Below are 26,656 nucleotides of genomic sequence, written 5' to 3' on the forward strand. Positions count from 1 at the left end.
CATAAAGTTTTGTGTTATACAGATGTATTATGTACACATTAAATAGATGTTGACATGGACATATATGTACATAGAAAGAATATTAGGAATTAGCTTTGAATTCTAGGCAGTATTTATCTTTTATTTATCTGTATCTTGGAAAACTTATATACAAATTAACAATACTGTCTTAGAAACCATCTATTTTTATATCTTGCCCATAGTTCCTTATTTTCTACTATTTCATTCAGAGGAAGAAATTCAATCTCAAATTAGATAGCTAGATTATAGACAGAAGTGAGTCAAGTCAGGTCTTTACCTTTTTCCCAGAATGCAAAGTACCTTAATTTACAAAAATAGTTGAGAATTTAGTTATTAGACTCGCCAGTGATCATATGTATTGTAGATGTCTTATTACTACAGTATTTGATCTATCCCAGTACTGTTGGGTGACACCTGTTGGCAGGCATGTAATAGATTTCATTCATGTGAATGGTACAAAGTTAAGGTTTTATTGGTTTTGTTACCTTCACAAGGTAAATTTGAAATAACTTTAGTTGGTGAGGTGATAATAACATTTTCTCAGATTTTAAAGTTCAAGAATTAGGCAGAAAGAAGTCACTTGAGTGCTTATTGAATGAGTATAGGATATTTAAAATCTGAGTTATATTTTTAAACATGAAATTAACAATTAACAGCCAGTTTCCTTCTTAATTATTTTTAATTGTTCCCCATATACTTTGATTAAAAATCTGTGTGCATTAAGTGTTTCTATATTTAGGATAACTTTTTAGGCTAGATTTTCTTTTTTTTAAATGTAAGTTTGTTTGTTTGTTAAGATTTTATTTATTTATTTTTAGAGAGGGAAGGGAGATAGAGAGAGAAACATCAATGTGCGGTTGCTGGGGGTCATGGCCTGCAACCCAGGCATGTACCCTGACTGGTTAGGCTAGATTTTCAATAATGGAATTATTAGATCAAAATGTGCAAACTTTAAAAAGAAAGTTCTTAATGTATATTCATTGCCAAATTGGTTTTGCAAAGAGTTATACCAATTTATTGCCATCAGCAGTGTTTGCATATCTGTTGCCTTACATATTATGTTTTTATGTGACAATTTAAATCCCATTGTTACTTTAATATATATTCTTTGATTCCTAGTTATATTTAACATTTTTCATATTTTTGAATTAGTTATGGTATTTGTTATTGTTTCTGCCCATTTACCTATATGGGTTTAGAATTTTTCTTTTCATATTAGTTATTCTGTATTTAAATATCAAAAGTATCTAAATGACTCACCCTCACCAGCACCACCCCCCCCCAAAAAAAATAGAAAACCCTGACCAAGTTTAAGTCCCAAAAAAGTGGATAAAAATCTTTGCAGCCAATACATCAGAGGTTTAGTTTTTTTATCTAGCTAAATATCTTAGATTTTTTTGTTATGTGAGTGGCAAAGTTTAATGTTTTACTGGAGACACAAGGCTGCGGCTGTGGTTGTTAAAGAGAGGACAGTGCTGTAGGTAACAAGAGCTGCCCTCTGGCTTCTGAAGGGGCCCAGGATGTTTGCCTCTGCGCTCAGTGGGAGGGCCTTCCTCTGTTACTTCTTACTGTTACTACTATCTATACCAGTGATGCAGCCACCATGTACTTTATCAAAAGTAGTTGAATTTCTTAAAGGATCCTAAAAAGGAAAAAGAAGATGTTAACTCAAAAGTGTACACAGTTTAAATATTTGTATATTCAATAGTTGTCTTTACATTTTTTACTGTTCAGTAGAAAGTGGATCCCAATAAAATGTCGTATATTTGATCTCATGTCACTGGGTAAGGGTCGACGCTATGATTTATTTACCTCATGGATAGACAAGTGTCACTACCCTGGGATCGTTTGAGTCCAAACAGTATCTTTTCTTGCAGGGCCTTTCCCTCAAAACCTTCTGGAGATTCTTATTTTTGGCTCTAATGCCTCTTGTCAGAAGCTAATGGGATATACACAGTGTCTATCTGAAACTAGAGCAACTGCTCTTCTGGCCTTGATGGTTCCTACGTAGCCGGAAGGGGGCTAGAAAAGAAGGGTGAACGTGGGAGAGATTGTGGCATTGGAATCCAGTGTATGACTTGGTAATATGTTACTGGATGTGGCAGAATTAGTTGAAATTACAATTGTGGTTGCTATTATTGTGCTGGTGCTTTCAATGATACTCAAGAAAATATTGCTTCCCACTTTACAAATGAGGAAACTGAGACTTAGTTTGTCTTTCATTCAAGGTGAGCCCAGGTACAGTACACAGATGAAGAAGGCAAATTTAACCTTGGACATGGCCACTTTAAGAGAGAAATATCTTGTTAGATACTTCAAACAGTAATTTTAAGAGCAGGTTTGGAGCTTGGTAGAAATGATAGGGCTAAAGAGATAGGTTTGGAGAATCCTGTGCATACAGGTGATTGTTAAACTATTGGAGGTTTGCTAATGATGTATTATGGAGTCACTGTGGCAGCAGAGTATAATTAATTGTTCTCCCATGCAGGGCTCCCTGCCGTTGCCTGGAAGCATTTGTTTTGCTTAAGGAAGGTTGCAGAAAATGGATATATGAGGTGGTGTTATAGGTAGATTTTCTCAGTCCTCTCCCACTTTACCACTCTGTTGGTAATGATGTGCTGCTATAGAGTCTAAGGGTAGGGGGGCAGCCACACTCTTTAGAAGATGCTTCAGAGTCTCTAGTTATGTAGTTTGAAACCCCTCTTCCCAGTAATTCTGTGTCCCTTACAGCACATTTTTTTTTTTAGAATTGTTGTCCTAGACCCATGGAGAAAGAGCAGGATTATTGCTTTTATTCCTACTGGTAAAGAGTTACCCTTTTTATTACTTGATTAGTTGGGAAAAACAAAGAAGAAATGCATGAGCCCCTTTAATAGTACAAGGAAGAGACTACAAGGAAGTGACCTAACTGTAAGGAATGTTTCTTTCAAGGACACAGCAGCAGTTGTGCTCTGACTTTGGCCGTTTCTTCCCCGCCAGCCACCACAGGTGCCTCTGCTCACTCTCTGCCGCTCACTTCCAACTTACCCAAGCTTGGTGAGACGCCCTTACTGTTCAGCCTTCGAGTTGGGCCTGGAAATCTTGTCTAGCCTGCACCACTAATTTGGCTGTAGGCCCAAGATTTTACAAGCCACAGTGAATTACCTGAGGCTATATTTCTTTTGAGGTGGCAGTAGGCAGGCAATTATGAGGCTTCACAGTCTCTCTGGAAAAATTTGCAAATAATCTTCTTTTTCAAGATGAGCTTTGTAGTCATGGTCAGTGAATCAAGTGATATGGTTGGCAGTGGCTAATGGAGGGACAGGGTGTGCTGGAATATGTGTGTTTGAAAAATGTGTAATAAGAATCACCAGTAGGATTTGTTTGTTTGAAACCATAGGACTATTCCAATTCTGTTATCCCATATGACATACTTGGGGGATGAGCTATACCTCCACAAGGAGATACTGCTACTGAAAGGAGTATGTCACAATCCTCACGTATGTTAGGGCAGAAGAAGAGTTGGGAAGCACAGATCTAGGAAGTGTCATTCAATTTGAGGTCCGGAGATGTTTCTAAATTACATACACGACTTCTGGTGAAGATGGCAGCATAGGCAGACAGGGCTCATCACTTTGCACAACCACATCAAAATTACAACTAAAATATAGAACAACAATCACTCAGAACCATCAGAAATTGAGTTGAATAGAAGCTACAACTATGGAATTAAAGAAACCACATCCATCCAGACTGTTGGAAGAATGCAGACACGGAATGAGCTGGTCCCTCATCCACCTGTGGTGGATAAGAATTCCAGAGGGGTATCTAGGGAGCAAGGAGTCCTAGCCCCACACCAGTTCCTCAGACCATGGTTCCAGGGCCAGGAAAGTAAGTCCCCACAACTTCTGGCTGCAAAAACTAGCAGGGATTTTAGTCAGTGGAAGAAACTGCTGGATCCCCAAGCATTTCCTCTTGAAGAACCCACACACAGATTCACCTACTTAGACTCACTTCTTCTGAGGTCCAGCACTAGGGTAGCAGCTTGAAAGGCACCAGTGGCATGCAGGGAGAAACTGAGGTCCCGGCATCAAGATGAGCAAAGGCCATTGTCCTTTTTCTAAACCCTATTTGAAAACCTATATGAAACCTGTTTGAAAAAATAATGAAAGAAAGCATCCTTAATTTTGTGAAGGAAATAGACATGCAAGTCCAGGAAGCACAGAGAATCCCAAACAAGATGGATGCAAAGAGGCCCACTCCAAGACACATCATAATAAAAATGACAAAGGTTAAAGATAAAGAGAGAATCTTAAAAGCAGCAAGAAAAACACAGTTGATTACCTACAAGGGAGTTCCCATAAGACCGTCAGCTGATTTCTCAAATGAAGCATTGTGGACTAGAAGGGATTGGCAAGAAATATTCAAAGTCATGAATAGCAGAGACCTACAGGCAAGATTGCTCTACCCAGGAAAGATATCATTTAGAATTGAAGGGTAGATACAGTGCTTCCCAGACAAGACAAATCTAAAGGAGTTCATCATCACCAAACCATTATTATATGAAATGTTAAAGGGGACTTATTTAAAAAGAAGAAGATCAGGTCCACATTTCTGCGCTATGTCTGGTGGCCTCCTGAAGGCACTGTGCAGCGACTCCTAAGTCAGTACCGGGACCAACACTTCCGGGGTGACAATAAAGAACAGGAAAAATTACTGAAGAAAAGCTGTACACTATATGTTGGAAATCTTTCCTTTTACACAACTGAAGAACAAATCTATGAACTCTTCAGCAAAAGTGGTGACATAAAGATGAAGAAAACAGCATGTGGTTTCTGCTTTGTGGAATACTATTTAAGAGCAGATGCAGAAAATGCTATGTGGTACATAAATGGAACTCGTCTGGATGACCGGATCATTCGCACGGACTGGGACGCAGGCTTTAAGGAGGGCAGGCAGTATGGCCGTGGATGGTCTGGTGGCCAAGTACGAGATGAGTATCGACAGGACTATGATGCTGGGAGAGGAGTCTATGGAAAACTAGCCCAAACCCAGTGAGCAGTTAAGAATCCCACCAAGAAAAATTCACTCCTTTGGCCTGCTGAATTTCACATACATTACCCAAGGTCTGGAAACCTGCTAGTTTTACCAAGCTTTGAGAGCCAGAAGCCCACTTCATGGTTTTCCTCTGAAAATTATTAAAGGACAAAGTTCAAAAGAATGCCTTTAATTCTAGTCTTAGAATATTGGTCATGTGTCAGGTTACCATGATTTCCTTACCAGGTCAAAATTGTGTTCCTTGGCAACAGATTTTATCTATAATGTTGATCTAACAAAAAACCCACACATATACCAAAACACACTTCTTTTAGGAAAACTGAAAAAAATTAAAATTTTGTTTGCCATATTGATGTCTAAGTAGGTCCGTGGTCTACACTGGGACCTAGAATTACTATTTAAAAATTTTTCAGTTTCCTTGAGATAAAGTTTAATAAATCAATTTTTGTGATATTGTAAAAAAAATCAAAACTGTGAACAACAAAATGGCAAAAATATATATCTATCAACAATTGAATCTAAAAACAAACTAAGCAAACAAGAAGGACAGAGACAGAATCATGGATACAGAGAGTGTTTTATGGTTGCCAGATGGGAGGGTAGTGTGGGAATGAGTGAAGAGGTGAGGGGATTAAACAGTACAAATAGGTAGTTACAGAATAGCCACGGGGACGTAAAGTACAGTATAGGAGATGGAGTAGCCAAAGAACTTACACTCATGATCCATGGACATGAACAATGGTGAGGGGACTGCTTGAGGGAGTAGGGGGTGCTGGGTGGAGGAGGGCAAAGGGGGAGAAATCACAACAACAGTAATAGCAGAATCAATAAAATATAATTAAAAAACAAATTACATACACATACTCACTATAGCATACTTTTCATCTATGAGCACCTTTCTTATGCTGTTTAATTTTCAGAATAATTTTCATTTTGAGTGACGTTTTGGGATGGGGAAAGAATCAATGGACAGAGCAACTAGGTTTGTATGGGCTTTTTTTTTTTTTTTTACAAATGCATAATGTGTTTTCATGAAAATGAAGGAAATGCTCATGATTGCACATGCCATCAATCTTTAACAATCAAAAACTCACTTGGCAAGAGAAGTGGTGCAGCTATTCAAAATTGGGGTTATTGTTACATTATTTTGTTTATGGTAAACCTGGCTCAGTATTGGTAAATACAGTGTAGCAGAAATTGAACTGTTGTGAGCTACCTGGGCATTTGTCCAAGATATCATTAAAAATATTGCCTCAGAATAATTTGAGTTTATGAATAATATTTTGTTAATAGCTCAACTGAAATTGAGCCACATGGTGTAGCTTAAGTATTCTGAATCCACAAGATAATGAGAGTAGTATAAGTATATCCTGCATACTTAATATCGAATATCTAAGTGATAAATTTATATATAATTTTGTGTTGACTTTTAAACTGTAAGCACCCAAATGCTTAATATGATCTGATATCTTTACAGTTGACTTAATAATGTTTGTTGTTATTTGAATGCTTTATAAAGTAAAATGTTACTGCTTTATACATCAAACCTAAAGAATAAGGAAAGATTGCAGAACAGGTATTAAAATGGACATTCAGCACCTGTTTTGGCATATGGATGTGCAAATAGCTAGAGTTTACACTAACGTTCACCAAAAAATGGAAGGACATAAAGTTCTTAGAAAGGTCTGGTGACTTAATTCATTTATTTTACTTATAAAAGATTATAATTATAACTTAAAAGAGGTTATTAAGATTATTAATGTTTGGTTATAAATTATTGATTGTATTAGGTATAATAAAGGGAATGAGGTTATGGTGAGATGATCCAAGACAAAAATCTACCTTTAGATGTTTCTTGCCAATAAAAGATATATTTGTCTTTTTCTCTGTGAACTATTTTAATTGGTTTAAGTTCTTTCTGGACATATATAAACTCCCATTGAAAGGATATGGGAAGAGTTTATTTGTGTCACTACTAAGTGTGTAAAATATTTTTGCAGTATAAAGGTGTGTGCATGATTTAAAGAATTAATTCTAAATATTTTTCTTTTCAATAAATATCTTATTTATTTTCAGGTTAGCACTCTACGTATATGAATATCTGCTCCATGTAGGAGCTCAGAAATCGGCCCAAACATTTTTATCAGAGGTATGTTCTATATATTTTCTTCATTGTATTTTGACATCTTATATAAGTAAATGAAAAATATACCATAACAATTATTTGAAAGAAATTAATCCTTATTATTATATAGTGAATGCTCAGTTATCAGTGTGGACATTTAGTCTTTGTAGATTATTTATAAATAGTTTGAGTATCCCAAAGTGTCATTTTCATACAGTCTAGACATTTTCTCCCTTAGAAATGGAAACTGATACTAGCCTTAGAAAAATAATCAAGAATGCCAATTTGCTTCTTTAAAAAAAAAAAAAAGACAGGCACCATCATTTCTCTAGTGCCAGCAATGTCTTATTTTGGCATTATTCACAATTTTGGAAAATACATTTTTGTTTGTTTTAATTTTGTAGGAATAATAGTGAACTGATGTCTAGATTTCAGTTTCAAAACTTTGATAATATTTTAAGTTCTTATTTCTCTATTTTTCTCCTTTACATTTTTGTAAGAGACCTTGAATTTGAGCTTTCTTGCAATTACATAATGATGAGATTGAGGAGGATTTTATTTAGTTTTATAATGTGCAGACACATAATGTGCTAAGGTGCTTTACATATATTATCTCTGATTCTTACGAGATTTACAAGGCAGAGGATATTATTTCTGTTTTACTGATGAGAACAATAGGGATGGGAGAGTTTCTATAACTAGCTCATGGTCACACAGCTTACAGCCAGAATTCAAACCTAGGTGTGTTAATTTTAAAGCTCTTGGTTTCCCCTTATATCTGTGCTGTCCAGTGTGGCAGCCACTAGCTGTATATGCCTTTTTGAGCACTTGAAATATGACTACCTCAGTTAAGAAGTGCTGTCAGTGTGAAATGCACACTGGATTTTGAAGACTCAGTATGAACAAAAAAATATAAAATATCAATACTTTAAAAATTTTACTCATACATTGAAATGGTAATATTTTAGATATATTGTGTAAAATAAAAAATGTACTGTTATAATTTATTTTACCCTTTTTGCCTTTTAAATGTGGAATTTGAGAGGCTTGCTCACAGAATAAAAGAAGTTAATTGTTTTGCCATAGAAAGAATATGTTCAGTGAAATAAAAGTTTGATTTCAAAGTTAATTAAAATCAAAAGAGAAGTTTAGTGTATATTTATCTCACTACGTTACTAAATAGAAGACTTTGGTCTGTGACCTTTCTAAGTCACATTTACTATGATGTGGCAGAGTAAATGATTGAGATCTCAAAAGGATGTCCTTAACATTTGTAGTGTTTATTACCACCGACCTATAGAGTATAGTTAAAAGAAATTAAGCTGGCTGCAAAAATTTTAAATTTTTATTTTAATGCAGTTGAGTACTTGATGAAACAATGAAGGAATTTTCTCTTTTTAGAACTTTTATTTGTTTATTTTTAAACAAAAAGGAGGAGAGGTAGAAAGAAAAACAGCCATCTGTTGCCTCTTGGATGTCCCCGGTAGGGGCCTGGTCCACAACTCAGGCAGGTGCCCTGACTGGGAATCAAGCAGGCACCCTTTCTTTCACAGGCTGGCGCTCAGTCCACTGAGCCACACCAGCCAGCCTGGGGTTTTCTGATGTCTTCCCTTAGATTAAGGATAATTTTGAATTGGCTCAATTTGTTGAATTTTCAAGGAGACCCAACACTGTATTTTCTTACCAACATTATAAGATACCAGATACAGTGATTAATAAACTTCATCCAAAAAGAAAATGGTTGGCTAATTCATGTGAGGACGTTCAGATTTTTGGACTGAAGTGGCTTATATGGGTTTAGCAGATGACTAGATGTTCTACTGATATGGCTTTGGCTCAATGGAAAATGAATATGCGAAATTTCAAAGACTATTTGTTAGAAATGAAATTAATTTCAGAAGAGATTTACACATTTTTGACAAGTATCTACCATGATTTTATTTTCTGTGTTTCTCCATTTGGAGTGCAACACTGAGTGTTTCTCTGAATTATCCATCCGTTTCCGTTTCACAAAAGGAAATCAGTTAAGCTGAAAACAAACTATTGCCACAAAGGAGAAACAGTATTTCTGGACTTTAGAGATGAGTGTATGTAATTCTCAGAACTGTTCTTCACTTTCTAATTTGCCAAACTCTGAGTGGCACTGTGAAAATACTTTCTCATTACTTAAATAATCAATATAGTGTTGGCTAAATATAAGGAATGACTTGGTGTCCTTAACAAATAAAATTAAGAATTAGAGTATTGCAGAGGTTTAGATTTTTTCCCTTCTTGAAATTTTTGCATTGTTTTACTCTATCACCAGCCCTTATTTGCCATAAATTCGTCAATAAGTTAGCCAGAAATAGAAGCTCAGAAACATTTACCAAATTGTTTCTTCAGATTTAATTAGGAATGCTAAATTATTGAACACCATAGACTCAAAATCTGTTCCCTCTATTTATCTTTCACCTCTATAAAGAGAGAAAATAGTAATTTTCTAACAAGTTTCTTGAACTTTTATTTGGAGGCAATATAATTTAGTGGTTAAGAGCATATTCTTTGGGACCAAACTTCTGGGTTTGAATTATATCCTACATATTATTTACTTATTCAGTTTTCTTAATTATGAAAAGAAGATAATCATAATAACAGTTTAAAGTTATGCTGAGGTTAAAAGAATTAGTACATATAAAGTACTTATAAGGGCCTGGCATGTAGTTAGTTTTTGAAGTATTCATTTTAAAATTCTTGGCCAATCCTTTTCTATCTTGTGTAGTTTCTTTCGAGTACAAGTATAAATGCGTGTCCTGTGTGTATGTGTGTGCTCCAAGTGTCTGTCATTTGAATGGCCTACATTCCTTCTTCCTTCTGGGGTTACCTTTTGTAACGATATGGCTCCAACTCTAATCCTATGGGTTGTCTCAAGTCACCTCTAGTGTTTCTGGGTCTTCCTAGGGGGAGGGGGCTTAGGGTTCTCTTGCTGTAGTTTCCTGCTCCTACTAAATATTACCAGTACTTCCCCACTGCTTATCCTTCTTATGGCTAATGACTTTTCTTTGCATGGAGTTTTCTACTTCCCTTATAGCCCCAAAGCTCCACCAACCCATTGTTTTTGTATAAAAGATTGTTACTGGAGGTTGGGAAAAAACTGAAGAATATTAAGCGTTATACAGTACCGACAGCAACATTAACTATCCTTAAGTTCTTTGGTCTCCTTGCTGCAGGGACTTTCTCACTAACTGCCTGAGGGCTCTGCTTGCCTTCTGTCTTGTTGGCTCCTCACCACCTCTCCTATTTACTCCTTTCCAGAATCCTCCCAGAGAGCCACTCCCCCCACCCAACCTCTTCTTCCTGAGAGACAACCAGCAATCTCCTCGATTCTTATTTTATTATGTACAGTGGAATATTAAGTATTTGTTCTCTACTTTCAGAACATTTCTAGGGGATTCTGCCTTTCTGGGCCAAAAATTAAAAGCAAAAATAGAAAGGATTTATCAAGATTTCTGATAAAAGGTATTCCTCTTGAAGAGGACTTCCACCTTCTTTCTAAAGTAAAACAGCACTATTTAATAATAAGACTATGTGATTATGGAAATGATCTCTAATCTGTGCTGTCTAGTGAGTTTTCTAATACCCACATGTGCCTCTTTAGTCTCTGAGAAGTGGCTACTGCAACTGAGGAGCAGTCAATTAACTTAATTTAAAATTTAAAGAGCCACATCATGGTCAATGAGTACTATGTTGAACACAGTTTTGCACTAGGTGCTTCAAAGTGCAGACAGATTTTTCTTCTTGTTATACATCTATGTATTTTAAATTTTTGAATTAAAATGTCAACAACTTAAATTTTTATTTTTTACATTTAGTTTAGTGTATAGATGCACCCATACTTCTATACATGGAAGCTTTTAGAAAATTAGTGGCAACACTAAGTAGGCTATATCTAAATTAGAAGTCTCAGGGATTTTGCTTCAGGAATTTCTTAACACAGAAACTAGCTTTAAAGCCCTGGCTGGCGTAGCTCAGTGGATTGAGCGCGGGCTGGGAACCAAAGTGTCCCAGGTTCGATTCCCAGCCAGGGTACATTCCTGGGTTGCAGGCCATAACCCCCAGCAACCACACATTGATGTTCCTCTCTCTCTCTCTCCCTCCCTCCTTTCTCTCTCTAAAAATAAATAAATAAAATCTTTAAAAAAAAAAAGAAACTAGCTTTATCCTTTTAAGGTATTAACTTTTTTAATTCTCAAAATAATATGAAAGGATTTAGGAATAGCCTGAGAATGTGGAGCCATGAGTTTCACACCTGCTGCTATGCCGATGGAGATGCTGTTGGAGGGGGCCTCAATCTGAAGAGCCCCACACCGACAAGGCTAGCACCTCCAACAAGCTGCTGCTGACCTCCAGAATCGCCCCACCCCTGCTGCTATAGCTGCTGTAGTTGCTGCTGCTGCAGCCAGCAACTGCTTCATTTTGGGAGCCAAAGGCAGGAAGCGTCTCTTCTTCCTCCCTCCTTTTGATCTCCTGCTAGTGTCTCCTGATGGCAGAACCTAACAGGAAACCAGCTGGCAAGAAGCCCAGGAAATGTAATTTTCAGAATCCCAGCACCAAGTGTAGAATGGAGTATAGAAGGGCAGGTGCAGGGCTGAGAGGTAATAGGTAAGTGAGCAGTGCACCTTGCCGGAAGCAAATAATGATGAAAAGTTAAGCAGTTGTGTTTGTGTATATGTTCGTGTGTGCATGCATGTATGTTTATCATTACAAATGTTTATTATACATACTCTTCTCTGCTTTTTTTGTTTCACTTGTTGGACTTCAGTCATTTTATATTGGTTTTTAAAACTTCATAGTTGTCTTTTTATGGTTATAGGGTATCATTCTATCAAATGTGCCATGGTATAGTTCACCAGCCCTCTATTTATGAACATTCAGGTTATTTCCAGTCTTTTGCACTTACAAACAATACTTCAATATAAATTGTTGCTGAGTGTGTGTATGACACATGTGACCATATTTGTAGGAGAAGTTCCTAGAAGAATTGCTATATTAGACAGTATGTATATTTGTAATTTGTAATTATCATATGTAAAGCATATGATATATTTTACCTCTGCCCTTATGATTCAATGTTTGGTTCTCAATTTATATAGAAATGCTGAAAAGACTAGATCATATGATAGAAGCACAGTATAATCACAGTGAGAACCTCAAATGCAGACAGAGTATGGCAGTGGAAATGGGCTTAGAGATTTACCTGAAAGTTACAGGAGAATACAACTTTTACTGGGCAAATGGTGGAAAGAAAAGAAGTGGATGATTAAATAGCAAAGAGCCTTAGGACACTTTGAGCCTGAGATCTGAGAGAAATTGATAGATGCCACTCAGACATGTAAACAAGCCTGAAGCCTATGAAAATCAGTACTGCAGAAAATGCCTCTTCAATAAAGAGCAGAATTGTTTCTAAAATGCCTGTTGCCATTTAGAGGTATTTTCTGGCCATTCTTCAACGCCATCCATCATCAATGCATCTTAGCTAAAAAAGTTAAACTACAGAGGTTAATATGATTTTAAAATGAAAGTCCTTACTACTTACCTATTTTTAGAGATAATAGTTGTGAGTTTGGTGCAATTTCTTTAATATGAATACATACAAATGCACACACATATATGCACACTTTTTTTAAAACAGAAAAGGTTTTGTATTATGTATATTTTTCTACAACCTTCCAAAGCTCCAACTTGAAAAACCAATATAGCATGGCCCTTTTTCAGTTTAAGTATATCTTATTCCTTTTAATGATTGCACACTCTTCTATAGTATGTAAGTATCAAAATTTATTTTACAATCACTGTTGATGAATGCTTTTCAGGTTGTTTCTAATTTTCATTGTTTCTAGCAATACTCAATGAATGTGCCTTGGTTTTCTATAGATTAGAGTTTTGTTTTCCTGACTATAATTATGCATTTTCTAAACAAGTAGTAGTAATTAGTTTGGAGATAAAAAAATTCACTATGGAAACATACATACCCCTACGTAGAATCGTCTCTTCTTTGGAAGTACCTAAAGCATTAATTGTTTGTTCATTAACTATAAAAAGATAGCTTTTGTATTAAGTTTAATATGATGAACCAAAGTTATAGCTTTGCAAAGTTATAGCTGTAGCTTGTGCTACAGCTTTGCAACTCCAAGTGAGAAGATGAACTTACTCAGTATATAGAAAAGAATATTATGAGGATGAAAAGATGATGCACGTGAAGCATTTTGAGTTTCTCTGAGGAATAATATGTTGTAATATTGCTTAAAATATAAATGCATTCCCTTCAGACTTTCTCTGATAAAAGACCATATAAATTTAAACCATAGAGGTATTTCCCTAGAGTACTTTACTTTCTGAAACAGCTGATGACTGACTGTGGACACTGGAATTTGCAGGACGCAGATGTGGTGTAGTGGGGTTTAGACTGTGAGTCTAATTCTACCTCAAGCACAGTCTGGCACTGAGACCTAGTCATGCCACTTTAACTCCTGCATAAGTCACCTCACGTTCTCCTCATAACTATGAGGATAGTATGTGTGCTTTAACTATGAGAATGTGTGTTCATAACTATGAGAATAGGATGTGTGCTTTAATAGTCATAGCATGTGAAGTTAAGGTAAACTGAGATGAAATGTAGAGACTCTACTTTAAGAAACTTGTTGTTTATGTGATTAGGATGATTGCAGGGATTAGGAATATTAGTATGTCTGGGCACATCTGTGAGGTCCATTATTATACCTTTACAGGAAGTTACCAGCTAGTGAAAAAATGTTAAGAGAAAAAATTGAGAGAAAGATGAGACATAAGTTTTTGATTACTTTATAACTTTAGTAGCGCATCAGAGTTATAGTCATCATAGGACTCAGTAAGTACTATTTCTTATTTTTTTTCATGAGCCAAGAAGATATAGTATCTGTTGATCAGTGGAAATTACCAGATAAAAGGTAGCATAGAAATAAAAATTGTTACTACTTAGAAGAATGAAAGGATATGGCTTAGATTTATATAACATGTTCTGATTCATTATTCATATTCAGTGTTTTTGAATTCCTAGAATTTCTCCATTTAGCTCTTTTTTAAAATGGCTATCCTATATATGATTTTCTAATCTTTAGAAATTTTCTCTTTGGTTTTTGAGAGGAAATTACTTGTCTACTTCAAGGTTCCCATTGGTTTACATGTTATGTTCTTAAAAACTCTAAAAACTACTCTTAAGTTTTTCCATTTCTTCCTTAGAGAGGCTTTAAAAAAACATTTAGGGCCACCTTCTGAGTTCCTATCTTAAAATATTTTAAAAAATCCTTTTGGGATAAGAAGTCCTAAGATCTGCCACAGTAGGTAATAGAAAAGATTCCTTGAATTTATAATTATAGTTGTTTACTTCCTAGTAATGTTAGGGGAATATAGGCATATTTTGTTGATTGGGGTGTTGTTAAACAATTTTTAGTTATTTAAACTAGAAATCTAAGGCATATGAAGTCTGTCCAGAAAGTATCCATCCATATAATACAAAAAATAGAGACATTTATTTTTGTCTGTTTGAAGAAGATAGATACAAGAAACATTATACATAGGAAAATGACATCTCAGTTCTCTTCGAAGTAGGCACCTTGGGACCTCATACAGTTCTCCCAATCGCTATGAGCTGCCCTGTCGTCTTTTCTTGAATCTTATTGACAATCTGAAATCTCTTCCCTTTCAAAGGTGATTTTAATTTCAGGAAAAGGCATAAGTCACAGGGTGCCAAATCTGGACTTTAGGGGGGCTGAATTACCTGGGTGATTTGATGTTTCACCAAAAATCTTCTGTATAAGATGTGATGCATTCACCAGTTGCCCATAGCTGCAACCTTCTGAAGCATCTGAAAAGTTTGTGCAGAGGAGTGCTCAAGCAAAATTCGATGCAGATTTCTTGCTCTACTCGCTCACTTGCTTTGATTGCAGTGGCTACACAGTGCACACACTCACTCAATGGTGCCTGCTGCCCCCACTGACTGGTACAGTGAAGTCATCATTGTTCACACATACACATTCCAGTCCACTCTTCTTGGATTCCAGGTTACATTGATATCACGGAAACCGTTCTTGTTATATTAACAGCAGTTGGACTTTTTCCAGACAGACCTCATATACATATAGATTATGTTTGAGGCTGGATTAACTTCATTCAAATTATAAGTCACTTCTTACTGTTTTTCTGTTCTTTATCCTCTCTTCACTGTTTTGTTTTCTTCCATAGCATTTGTCACCTTCTGATATAAATACCTTCTCTTTGTGGTGGGCTTTCTTTGTTTATGGTCTGTCTTCCCCACTAAAGTGTAATCTCTGATTATTGCCTTCCAGTGCTTAGAAAAGCCATTGTATAACTACCCTCTCAGTTCTTTTTCAACTTCTCATTAATTTTTAAGTATTTAGAACTTTTAATTTGGGGGGATATTGACCTACCTAGTTTAAAATTTTTGGCCTTATTTACCTTAAAAATGTTGACCTTATTTAAAAATAAGAGTATAAACAATTGGGAAGTTAATATCATCTTTTTTAAACTCTTATTTTATGGAAGACACACGCGTTCTTATTCCCACCCCCCAAATCAGGACTTTATTAAAAATTTCAATCCTTAGGGCATAATTTAGAGTTGGTATATATGAAGCCCAGTCTCTTGCAAATTTCTGGGTTAGTGGTGATAACTGATTTTCATGGTGTTAATAACTTTGATTTTGATGCAGACCTTGAGAGCCTGAAATACCTTCTGAAATTCTGGTGCAGAGGGAAGCTATTTAGGAAAATAATGGTGGCACCTTCTCTCATAGACTATTCAGTCAACAAATTGCTATATAAAATGAGTACTTATAAAGCTTGAGTAAAGGATAATATGAAAATGATGAAAATTTTATGTATTACCTTAATATTTTAAAGTGGAAAATACTGCTTTGTAATAGGTATGGGGAAGTTGTTATTAGGAAAATATTTACTATTTCTTTTATTTATTTTAGATAAGATGGGAAAAAAACATCACATTGGGGGAACCACCAGGATTCTTACATTCTTGGTGGTGGTAAGTATCTTTTTTTATTTCATTTTTACCAGACTGACGGTACATTTCAGTAGGCCTGCACTATAGCTGTTTATGATTTCATGCTTCCCTTTTATTCTTTTTCATTTTCTATAATTATTTTCTGAAAGATAGTACTAAAAAACATACAAAATCAAAACAAGCAGTAGTGTTGCTTAATTTAAAGATATTACTGTATCAAGCTGGAATTAGGAGCAGTATGTGGAATCTCCAACTGTAAGTATGATTCCATATTAGCCAACTTGAGCTGTCATAATAAAATACCATAGACCAGATGGCTTAAACAACTGAAGTTTATTGTCTCACAATTCTGGAGGCTTGCAGTCCAAGATCAAGCTGCTGGTATTATCTGTTTCTGGTAAGAACTCTCCTCCTGGCTTGTAGATGGCTGCCTTGTTTTGTATTCTCATGTGATAGAGAGAGGGGTGAAATGGCACATGGGTGCTAGCTAGCTAGCTATCTGGTATCCCTTCTAATGAGGGCCCTAATTCCATCATGAGGGTTCTGTTGAAGGCCCAGTTGATATCGAACTTATAAATTTCACTGTGGCATCTATATGCCTAGATGTGTACTTTTCTGCAGCAGCAATTGGTAGCCATTGGTCATCCAGGTATTTGCATTAAGTTAGACTTTTTTTTTGCATTTCTTCAATAGAAGCATTTCCTGTTCAGTACTTTATACACTCATCTCTCAGCATCTTATTTAAAAGAAGAAACTACAGCTCTCTTTTAGTACTTTGCATGTGTTTTTTTCAGTACGTTATTAAATGCCATCATCTTTTTAATCTCACTTCTGAAAGCATGGCTTACTAGAAGTGCTGTGGTGAATGGAACCGCACGTGGTCAGTTGTGGTTGTGGGTTTCCCTTGTTTGTCTCACATATGTATGGCAGGAACAGGTGCAGGCCTTTGGTTAGAGTTGTTCCTGTATTTGGAACAACGGTTCATTGCAGTTAAGCACTATCATCTGACTGCTTTCCTGGGATATAAGACCAATTGCTTGTAATGTGTAATATTATAAAATTCAATTTTTCATTTTATGTAGTGTGTATTTCTAATACCTAGATCTAGACTGTAAATACTTAACTGTTTGATGAATGTAGTTGAGTCTCCTTACCTATTAACACCCTTACCTTTTGTATGTTTACAACTAGGTCTACACAGTGCATAAGAAACCAGTTTAGAAGTCTGTCCCTGTTGGATTAGTGCATTCACAAAGTGAAGATTTTAAGTTTTCCATTTTAGAATTAATTCTATTTTTTGTACCTATTTTCCTTTTACTCCTTTTCTCATGAATTTAACCTATTCTTGTATTGCAAATGGCTAATAATAACTCACTGAATACTTAGGCTTTTTGCTTCCATCAGACTTTAGTTTTTTTGGTTTTAGATATCAGAAGGTGCAGCTCTTAAGTACAATTAATAGTATCATAACTGAGATATGTACTGATTATAATAGCAGTACAGGAGGAATACATCAGCTTGAGAGAATTAGAAATCCTGAATAGAGAAAGTGAATCTGAGATGAGTTGACAGTTGGGTGAGGGAAAGGTATTTTGGCAGAGAAATAGTGTGCAGTCTTACAAGGGATGATCGTTCATTCAAGGAATGATAGGTAACTTAAACTAGTTGACTCATAGGTGCAGTACTATGAAGTGATAGAGTATAAGGCCAGAGACAAAGGCAGGGGCCAGGTTACAAAGTCTAGGAGTAAGTCGAGGGTTTTTGAGTAAAGCTCAAAAGATTTTAAACAAGGTACATAGCATGATTAGATTTGTGCTTTTAGACACTCACTGGGCATTAACATAGAGAAGGATTGAAGAAGGCAGAATCTAGTTTACAAGGCAGTGGTAACTGTCCAGTTGAAAGGTGATTAGGTAATGTGTCCCAGATAGTGAACATTGAATGGAATAGTTAGAGGTGAAGGAGGAGGTTCTCAGGTTTTAGATTTGGATGGTGGGATGAACAGTGGTGTTACTGGCTGAATGCAGGAATATAGAAAGAATAACAGGCTTTGTATAGAAGTCCATGATTTAATTTGGACAGGCTAAATTTTGAGATTCCTGCATGACATTCAGTTAGAGATGCCGTATACAAAGTCAGAGATCTGAGTCTGTTGCTCTAACACAGGTCCATAATGGCTTTGGAATCACCAGCATTGACCATACTGAAACCACCCAGTATAAAATGTAAGAGCAAGGCATGGGGTTGGAACCCTGGGAAAAGTCAACATTTAAGCATGAATGGATGAAAAGGACCCTCCAAGGAAAATAACTCGAGAGGAAGAAGGGTAATCAGGAGAGAATAATGTGTGGGAATCAGGAAAGGCTTTCAAACAGGAGATTAAATTCTGCAGCAAGTGTAAATAAAAAATCATAAAGTTTTTTTCTGAATTGGGAAGTAAGGTGAACTTCGGTGGTCTTGGGGACAACATTTTCAGTGGCATGGTGGAAGTGAAACTTAGAAGGCTGCTGTAATGCATTTGTTCAGGTTGACACTGAGAGTAGTTGAAATGTGAGGTGGCATGTGTAGTAGATTCAGGGTTGACAATGGAACAGGAACTAATATTTTAGATTTTAAAATAGATTTTAGCATTGCATAGAGATTGAGGTGGAAAGAGTCGGAGGGGTTAAAGATGTGTGAAGAGAAATGCACATGCACAAAAATGCAGAATAAAGTACAGGAGAGAGGAGAGGCAAAGGCCCTGGAGAGGAGAAGGGGAATTTCTTCCTTTAGTAAGGGATAGAGTGTGTTTTTACTTTCTGGAACTGTCTTGTTTCTGATGTGATTCCCATCATCACTATTTTTTTCTTTCTCAGTTTGTGTGACACCCACTGCTGAACTGTTTCCCACGCCTCCCATGTCCCTTACCTTTACCTGCATCAAGTCCCCTTTGAAAACTTACTTCTTGTTTGTCACTTTGATAAAAGTTCCCAGCTCTTTAATGAATTTCATAAACTGAAATGACAAGATACTTCTTTCCTCTGAAATTAATATCCTTTTCAATTTGTGTAATTTAAGAATATACACTTAAAACTTCAGTTTTAAAGTTTTAATGGCTTAAACCATGTTTTGTTTTTATTTAATTATATGTATATATAATTAAAAAACCTTTGAAATAACATTGGGGCAATGTATCTATGTCCTGAAATTAAGTATATCACATTCAGAGAAAGTAAACTATTGTTTTGGAAATTCAGAGAAAATAAACTATTATTACAGGAATTCAGTTTCTCTCACCTGGTTGTCGGAGATCAAACCCTGCAGTGTATTAGTGCTCTAATAGCTGTAGAATCTAATGGGTGACATCAGACCTAGCTAATAACAACCAAATACCCATACAAAAAATAGCATTGTAATCAGTCAACTGGCTCACTAGAATGGCATAATACTTATCATTGGCAAACTGGTTCCCACTCATCATGTATATCTTGCCTGTAATAAGCATTGAGCAACTAATTGTTTATATGAATTAAGTTAAACTGAGCAGCAATATAAGACCATGTAGGTGACAGCTAGGATAGACAGAGTATGATCATGATGAGAAGGGAATAAAAAGTCTTGGCAAGAGGGAACAAAGAACAGAGGTGGTCAGGCTATAGAGACAAGGCAAACTGTGTCTGGGAGAGTAGCAAAGGAATGTGGAATACAGAGGAAAATTTGTTGGGGAAAAGACAATGTGAAAAACTGATGGAATCTTCCACAAAATGCAAAGGGTTAAAAAAGGAAATTAAGACAAACTTTACTCAGTTAATAAGAGAACTTTTTTCCTAGCCGTATTACTTATATGAGACTTTCCTAGAATACTTCTTAGTAACTTTATACTTTCTCTAAAAGTACTTTTGCATATGCCATCTCTTTTTATCTACAAAAACCTATAAAATACATAATAGATATTTCTCTTTTTACATAAGGAAACTAAGAAAAAAACTATTTGCTCAGGGTCAAATTTAGAACTAGAATTGAGGTTCCCTGATTTGTAACCAGTGCTTGTCTCTGTGATAGATATTATTTCTCAAACACAGAACAGAATTTAGTGGCCCACTATTAATAAGAAATTAATTATAGTTTTCTTTTGAGCGTCATGACTGGTTAATTCCAGATAGTAGATATAAATGGGACTCAGAAAAGTTGTCCTTTCTAAATTGAGTCTATACTGAGGCATCCATGGATCACTGGCAGCTGCTGGTAGCATGAGGAGTGGTTGCCAGGGGAAACTCAGGCAGAGTTGGTGTGCAACGGTCAAGGGTAGGGTAACAAAGTGCTCGCTGTCTTATCTAGGATGGGTATCTACCACATTCTAATAACAGCTGATGCTGCACAGACTGCCAGAGCGGTATAAACTTGCCCCTAGTCAGCATAAGGCATCTTGAAATAAGAACTCTTAATACCATACTCCCATGAGAGGCAAAATAATGTAAGAATTAAAAAGTTGAACTAACTGTGTTACCCTTAGGCAAATTACTTAGTATTCCTAAGCCTCAGTTCCCTCATCTATAAAGTGGGAATAATAATAAGAGGATTAAATGCTGAGTATGTAATGCTTGAATTTAGCACATACTTATTACATGTAAGCTATTTTGGTACTTTAAAATACAATTGCATTAGTAACCCAGGAGTATTGTGAAAATTTTATAATAGTGGGACAAAAATCAATGCTTGCATTTAAAAAGTATTTAAAAAGTATTAAGCAATGCTAAGAAATAAGACAAGTACATGTACATAGAAGTTCTAAGGTGATGAGCAGATACATGTATATTTCATATAAAACCCTCCTTAGTCTTATGAATGGATAGTTTTCTTCATTCATTGATAATATAATTTTGGGCCAAAAGAAATAACTTCTTTAATTATTAAGTCATGAATTTATAATAATGTGGCTTGCTCTTCAGAAAAAAAATATTTGCCCCAGAGGTTTTTCTTCTTTTAATTTTTATTTTCAGATAGCAATAAATCTGACCAGTGGCACAAAGGTTATATAATTATATTAGCATCCCATCTACTGGGACGCATCTGGTATGTTTATTTACCCTTGAAGACTTCTCTGGCAACGACTTGGCTTTCTGTGTTCCTCGGATACACTGACAACTAGTGAAGTTATTGCAACTCACATCCTCAGGACAGAAGGAAAACAGTTTTTCGATAAGAAGTCTCAACTTGAGAATCCTGTGTTCTCCTTTGTTTATGTGGGGAACATTCTAATAATAAATAATATAAAAACAAAGATTTCAACACTTTGCAAGTTTGCTTCTATTTCATTTGGAAAGTACAGATTTTTCACTTGTTTCTGATTAAGAATACAGAAACTACAAATCTAAAGCATTATTCATGATGTTGAATTCACCACATTTCAAGGTTGCTTTGGCCATACAGAGTCTTTTATGATTTTATACACATTTTACAGTTATTATTTTCTATGGAAAATTCTACTGGAATTTTGATAGGGATTGTATTGACTCTGGATTGCTCTGGGTAGTTGAACATTTTAACAACATTAGATCCTCTAATCCATGGCACAAAATATCTTTGCATTTGTTTGTGTCTTCAGTTTTTTTTTATCAGTTTCTCATAGTTTTCCGTGTATAGACCTTTCACCTCCATGGTTAAGTTTATTCTCAGATATTTTATTCTTTCTGATGCAATTCTGTTTCATAATTTCTCTTTCTGATTATTGTTGTTAGTATACAGAAACTAAACAGATTCTTATATATTGATTTTTGTATTCTGCAACTTTACTGAATTCATTTATTATTTCTTTAGTAATTTGAATCTTTTTTTTTTCTTAGTCCATCTATCTGAAGATTTGTCAAGTTTCTTGGTCTTTTTAAAGAACCAGCCTTTGTTTTCAATAATTTTTTTACAGTTTTTCTGTTCTCTATTTTATTTATCACTGCTCGAATCTTTAGTATTTCTTTCTGCTAGCTTTGAGTTTAATTCCTTCTTTTCTAGTTCTTTAAATTTTAAAGTTATGTTGTTAATGTAAGATCATCCTTGTTTTTAAATGTTAGTATGTATAGCTTTTAATTTCCCTCGTAGTACTGCTTTTGCTGCATCCTGTCAGTTTTGGTATATTGTGTTTTTGTTTCATTTATAAGTATTTCTGTTTCTCATTTCCCTTGTGTTTGTTTCTTTGATCCACTGGCAGTGTTGTTTAATTTCTTCAAATTTGTGAAATTTTCAGTTTTTCTTCTGTTACTGATTTCTAATTTCATCTTACATGGTTGGTGAAGATACTTTGTATGGTATCTGTCTTTTTAAATCTGTTGAGATTTATGGTCTGTGCTGGAAAATATTCCAAATGCACTTGAGAAGAATGTGTGTGCCATTATCATTGGGGAAAGTGTTCTGTGTGTATCTATTAGATTTAGTTGATTTATCATGCTGTTTTTGCCCTCTATTTCCTTCCTTGCATATCTTCTGTCTGGTTGTTTTATCCATTAACGAGAATGAAGTATTCATGTCTATAAGTATTACTGTAAAACTGTGTATTCCTCCCTTGGGTAAATGTTCTTAAATGGATATATTTCTTTACTCTTATTTGAAGAGATCATATACAGGTAATATAGGATTGTTAGACATGTAATATACAAATATATCCTATTTTACTAACTTGTCTTATTATCCCTTATCTTGATCTTATAAACCTTTCACCTCCCACCAAATCCATAAAGGTGGAACTTAAAAGTAGAAGTAGACCAATGTTATTATTCAAAGATAAGTATTTAACTTAGTTATATGTGTATAAATAATTATTTCAATATTTTATAACATTTAGGGCATACTCCAATAATAAATTATTATTCTTCCAGTCAGTTTTATAAGACAACCTTTTAAAAGTAATACTGGAATGATTTTTTAAAAGATTTTACTTATTTCTTTTTAAAGAGAGGGGAAGGGAGGGAGAAAGTGAGGGGAGAACCGTCAATGTGTGGTTGCCTCTTGCATGCCTAGGATAGGGGGACCTGGCCTGCAACCCAGGCATGTGACCTGATCGGGAGTCAAACAGCAGCCCTTTGGTTCACAGGCTGGCGCTCTGTCCACTGAGCCACACCAGCCAGGGCTGGAATAATTTTTAAAAGAGATCATATAGTATTTGCTAGGAAATTAGGGAACAAGAGAGAGATAAGTTTGTCACAATATCACATATAATATCGTATATTTAAACTAAATATACTTTATAAGGACTACCATTATAAAATCTTGATTGTAAGAGCTTTGAAGTTCCTTAAGAACATGAAAGTAGAAATAATTGCAACATACTGTAATTTATAATGCACCTGATTCAAGTGGACAATGTATCCTTGTGTGTCTACAATTCTTATACTATTTATCCCAAAAGATGTATGGGGAGGCCAAGTACAACTTTTAAATACTTTCTTTCTCCTAAAATAGTTGAAATTTACTTAAATTATTTTGGCTTTTATTGTGTTCTTTGTGTTTCTTGCTTATTGTAAAAATTTTAAAGGCAATAAATGCCAATACTCAATCTTTCAGATTTTTCACTTAAGGTAATCTTATTTCACTGAATTAATTGTGTTATAAGGCCTACAGACTGTGTCCAGACTAAATGAGACTTCAAGGGTGAAAACAAAGAGACCAGGTTTAAGTTGCCAGGTTTTAACGATGCTATTGTTAATGTTGCCCTCAGCACAATGATCTGCCTTAAGAATATGTATACCTTTTAAGCTTTTATGCAAACTAATCATAGTGTTGATATTATTAATGATATGTTGACTGTGAGTCAGACCCTGTGCTTATGTTATATATCTTAATTTTCTAAACAACCCCATTTCATAGAGGAGGAAACTGCGTTCTGATCTGTTTAAGCAAATAGAGCTAGTAATTAGGCTGGTTTATCAACCAGGAGTACTTTTAGACATTTGCTTTCCTGATTTTTGAAACCCTTGCTCATGCTCATAATTCATTTTATAGATGGAAGGATGACCAGAGCCATATGTCTTATAAGCAGAATAATTATTTTTTCTCAAGCAGTTTCATCTTGTTGTTTCCCATTTTTCTTGGATAGGAGTAAAAAACAGCATGGATTTTTAAATTTTCAACATTAGTAACCTATTTTGGTATTTGCAAAGGGAAACAAGAGGAAATTTTAAGAAAACATTCATTTGACCAATGTGATTTATTTTTATTTTTACTTTTTTTTTTCAAAAAGCAACTATATTGGTTTTCTAGGGCTGCCCTGACAAACTGCCACAAACTGGGTGGGCTAGGGGGAAATTTTAGGGGGTTGGGATAGAAGTTGGGGGAGGCTCAAAATAACAGAAATGTGTCCTCTCACAGTTCCGAGGCCAGAAGTCTGAAATCAAGAAGTCAGCAGTATTGGTCCCTTTTGGGGGCCCAGGGAAAGAGTATGTTCCGTGCAGGCTCCCAGCTGCTGGTGGTTGCCAGCAGTATCTGGCAGTCCTGGCCTTGGACAGCACCCAACCACTGTGACTTAATGGTGAGGCTGTTGGCCTGTGAGTTAGATGACAAAATTATCCTGAAAAAATTAATGGACCACTTTATTCTTTAATGATTAAATTAGGATTTTTTTTTACTGTTTTTATTCTTCATGGGAAAGTTATGAAAATTATAATTATTTCAATCATTTGTCATGTAAAGAAACAAAAATGACAGTTTTAAATTTTTTTAAAAATCATTTTATCCTTTTAGAAAAATCATATTAGCATTTCTGAGAGATAGCTAGATTATATCCTATTATTACATGAAGAGCCTTGCCTGAATTTAAGTCTTTCAAGGAAATATTTGTCTTGAAGAAAACACATTTTATATAAAATTAATGTCTTATGTTTTTAGAATTATTCTCTTTCATTTGGTATTATATGATTTTTAATGCTACCATGATTACTTTTTTAGTGTATTTTGGGATCTCTACTGTGCAGCTCCAGAAAGAAGGGAAACATGTGAACATTCAAGTGAAGCAAAAGCCTTCCATGATTATGTAAGTTAATATATAATTTTACTGTTATATTGTCCATGTTCTTTTTAACCACTGCTCTTGAAAAGTGCATTAGACTATCTATTCTTTTCCATTGGTGCTTAAGAAATTGTTCTTTCTTGAAAAATAGACTCGTAACTTTAAAAATAAATTACAAATGGGCGTTTGAGCCTTGTTGAGCAGGCTTAAGGTAAGAGAGTTGCCCTAAGTTACCCCAAGCTGTTCACGGTATTTCTTAACTTTAAGCATGACTAATTTATGAAGTTTTAGATTTATAAGAATTATGTAGTAATTATTTCATGAAGAGTCATCATAGAAGTTATACAAGTGATATTGTACATAAGAAATACATTTTTCTATTTTTGCTAATTTTGGTTACATATTGTAAGTGCTTTGAAATTCCTTAAGATATGAAAATAAGAATAATTTCATTCATAAGGCTAAATATCCCCTTTGCTGAATTCAGCTCCATAAGTAAAATTTATTGTGAATTAAAAGAAATACAAGGTTCTGTGCAAAAATGAAAATGTGATTTAAAAAAAAATTCTTGATGAAGGGCAATGGACTATCCTTGGCTTGGTGATGTATATGAAAATTTTATTAGAAGAACCACAAATGAGATTTTAGAGAGTTGATGATATCAGGGAGAAGAATTATTTAAAAAAACAAAGGTGAGGAAACAAGTAAGATTTTCTGTAGGGAAATAGGGAAAAAATGCAGTTAAGGGTTAGGAGACAGTGTTGTGAAGGGGCTGGGAAATTACTGTGTTTGCAAAACTGACCATAAAAGAAGAAATTGAGTTTGAGATACAGGAAATCCAGTTCCCTTGGTTTGAAGGAAGTACCCTTGGGCTGCAGCCTGAGGAAATAAGTGATAGTGAGTACCTAGAACTTAACCAGAGGGATCCTTGCTTAGCTGGTAGAAGGGAGGCATCAATCTATATATATATTGTTGAGGTAGCCTTAAAAACCAGAACCAGGATTCAAAAGGGAAAAAGACTGTGTTCTTCCAAAGGAAATACTTCAGCCTTAAACTGAAGAGTAAAAATAGCCAGAAGAATTATAACCCCAAAAGTAGTGCACAAAAAAATATGCAGATTTAAGAGAAGTGAAAATCTTCCGCATCTGGCAGGGGCTGTGTAATACTTAAAGCATTTGCTAAACTGATTTAAGTGTTACTGCTCCTGATTACCTCATCAGATCTGGATTGTACTCATAAAACTTGCTAAGTACTAAACAATAGCTCTCGAAGACAAGAGGAGTGAAACAGATGCTACTGCATATAAAGAAAAAGTAGAGAAAGGCAGATAAGGCAGGGCCCAGGACACGGTATTTATCCGAATAATATCCTTCTCCTTTTTCACCTTGGCTGATGGCAGAAAATAAAGCTAAGAGCTGACCATGAGGAGTAAAAGGAACCTGGCTGGAACA

The 26,656-nt window shown here is 35.2% G+C and overlaps 1 protein-coding gene and 1 pseudogene across 9 annotated transcripts in view; both read left to right on the forward strand.

Annotated features, from left to right (window-relative positions):
- The window catches only part of SSBP2 (single stranded DNA binding protein 2), a 249,537-nt gene that overhangs the window by 67,002 nt on the left and 155,879 nt on the right, over positions 1 to 26,656 (forward strand). For all 9 annotated transcript variants that reach the window (XM_045848146.1, XM_045848149.1, XM_045848143.1 and 6 more), the window contains exons 2-4: positions 7,135 to 7,207; positions 16,194 to 16,255; positions 25,145 to 25,229. In XM_045848146.1, coding sequence (XP_045704102.1) covers positions 7,135 to 7,207; positions 16,194 to 16,255; positions 25,145 to 25,229 — 220 coding nt within the window. The remainder of the gene's footprint in view (positions 1 to 7,134; positions 7,208 to 16,193; positions 16,256 to 25,144; positions 25,230 to 26,656) is intronic.
- LOC123824771 lies at positions 4,622 to 5,377 on the forward strand (annotated as a pseudogene).

The sequence above is a fragment of the Phyllostomus hastatus genome, unplaced genomic scaffold (genome assembly GCF_019186645.2).
Source record: "Phyllostomus hastatus isolate PE091 unplaced genomic scaffold, TTU_PhHast_1.1 phas_contig_58, whole genome shotgun sequence".
NCBI classification, from domain to species: Eukaryota; Metazoa; Chordata; class Mammalia; order Chiroptera; family Phyllostomidae; genus Phyllostomus; species Phyllostomus hastatus.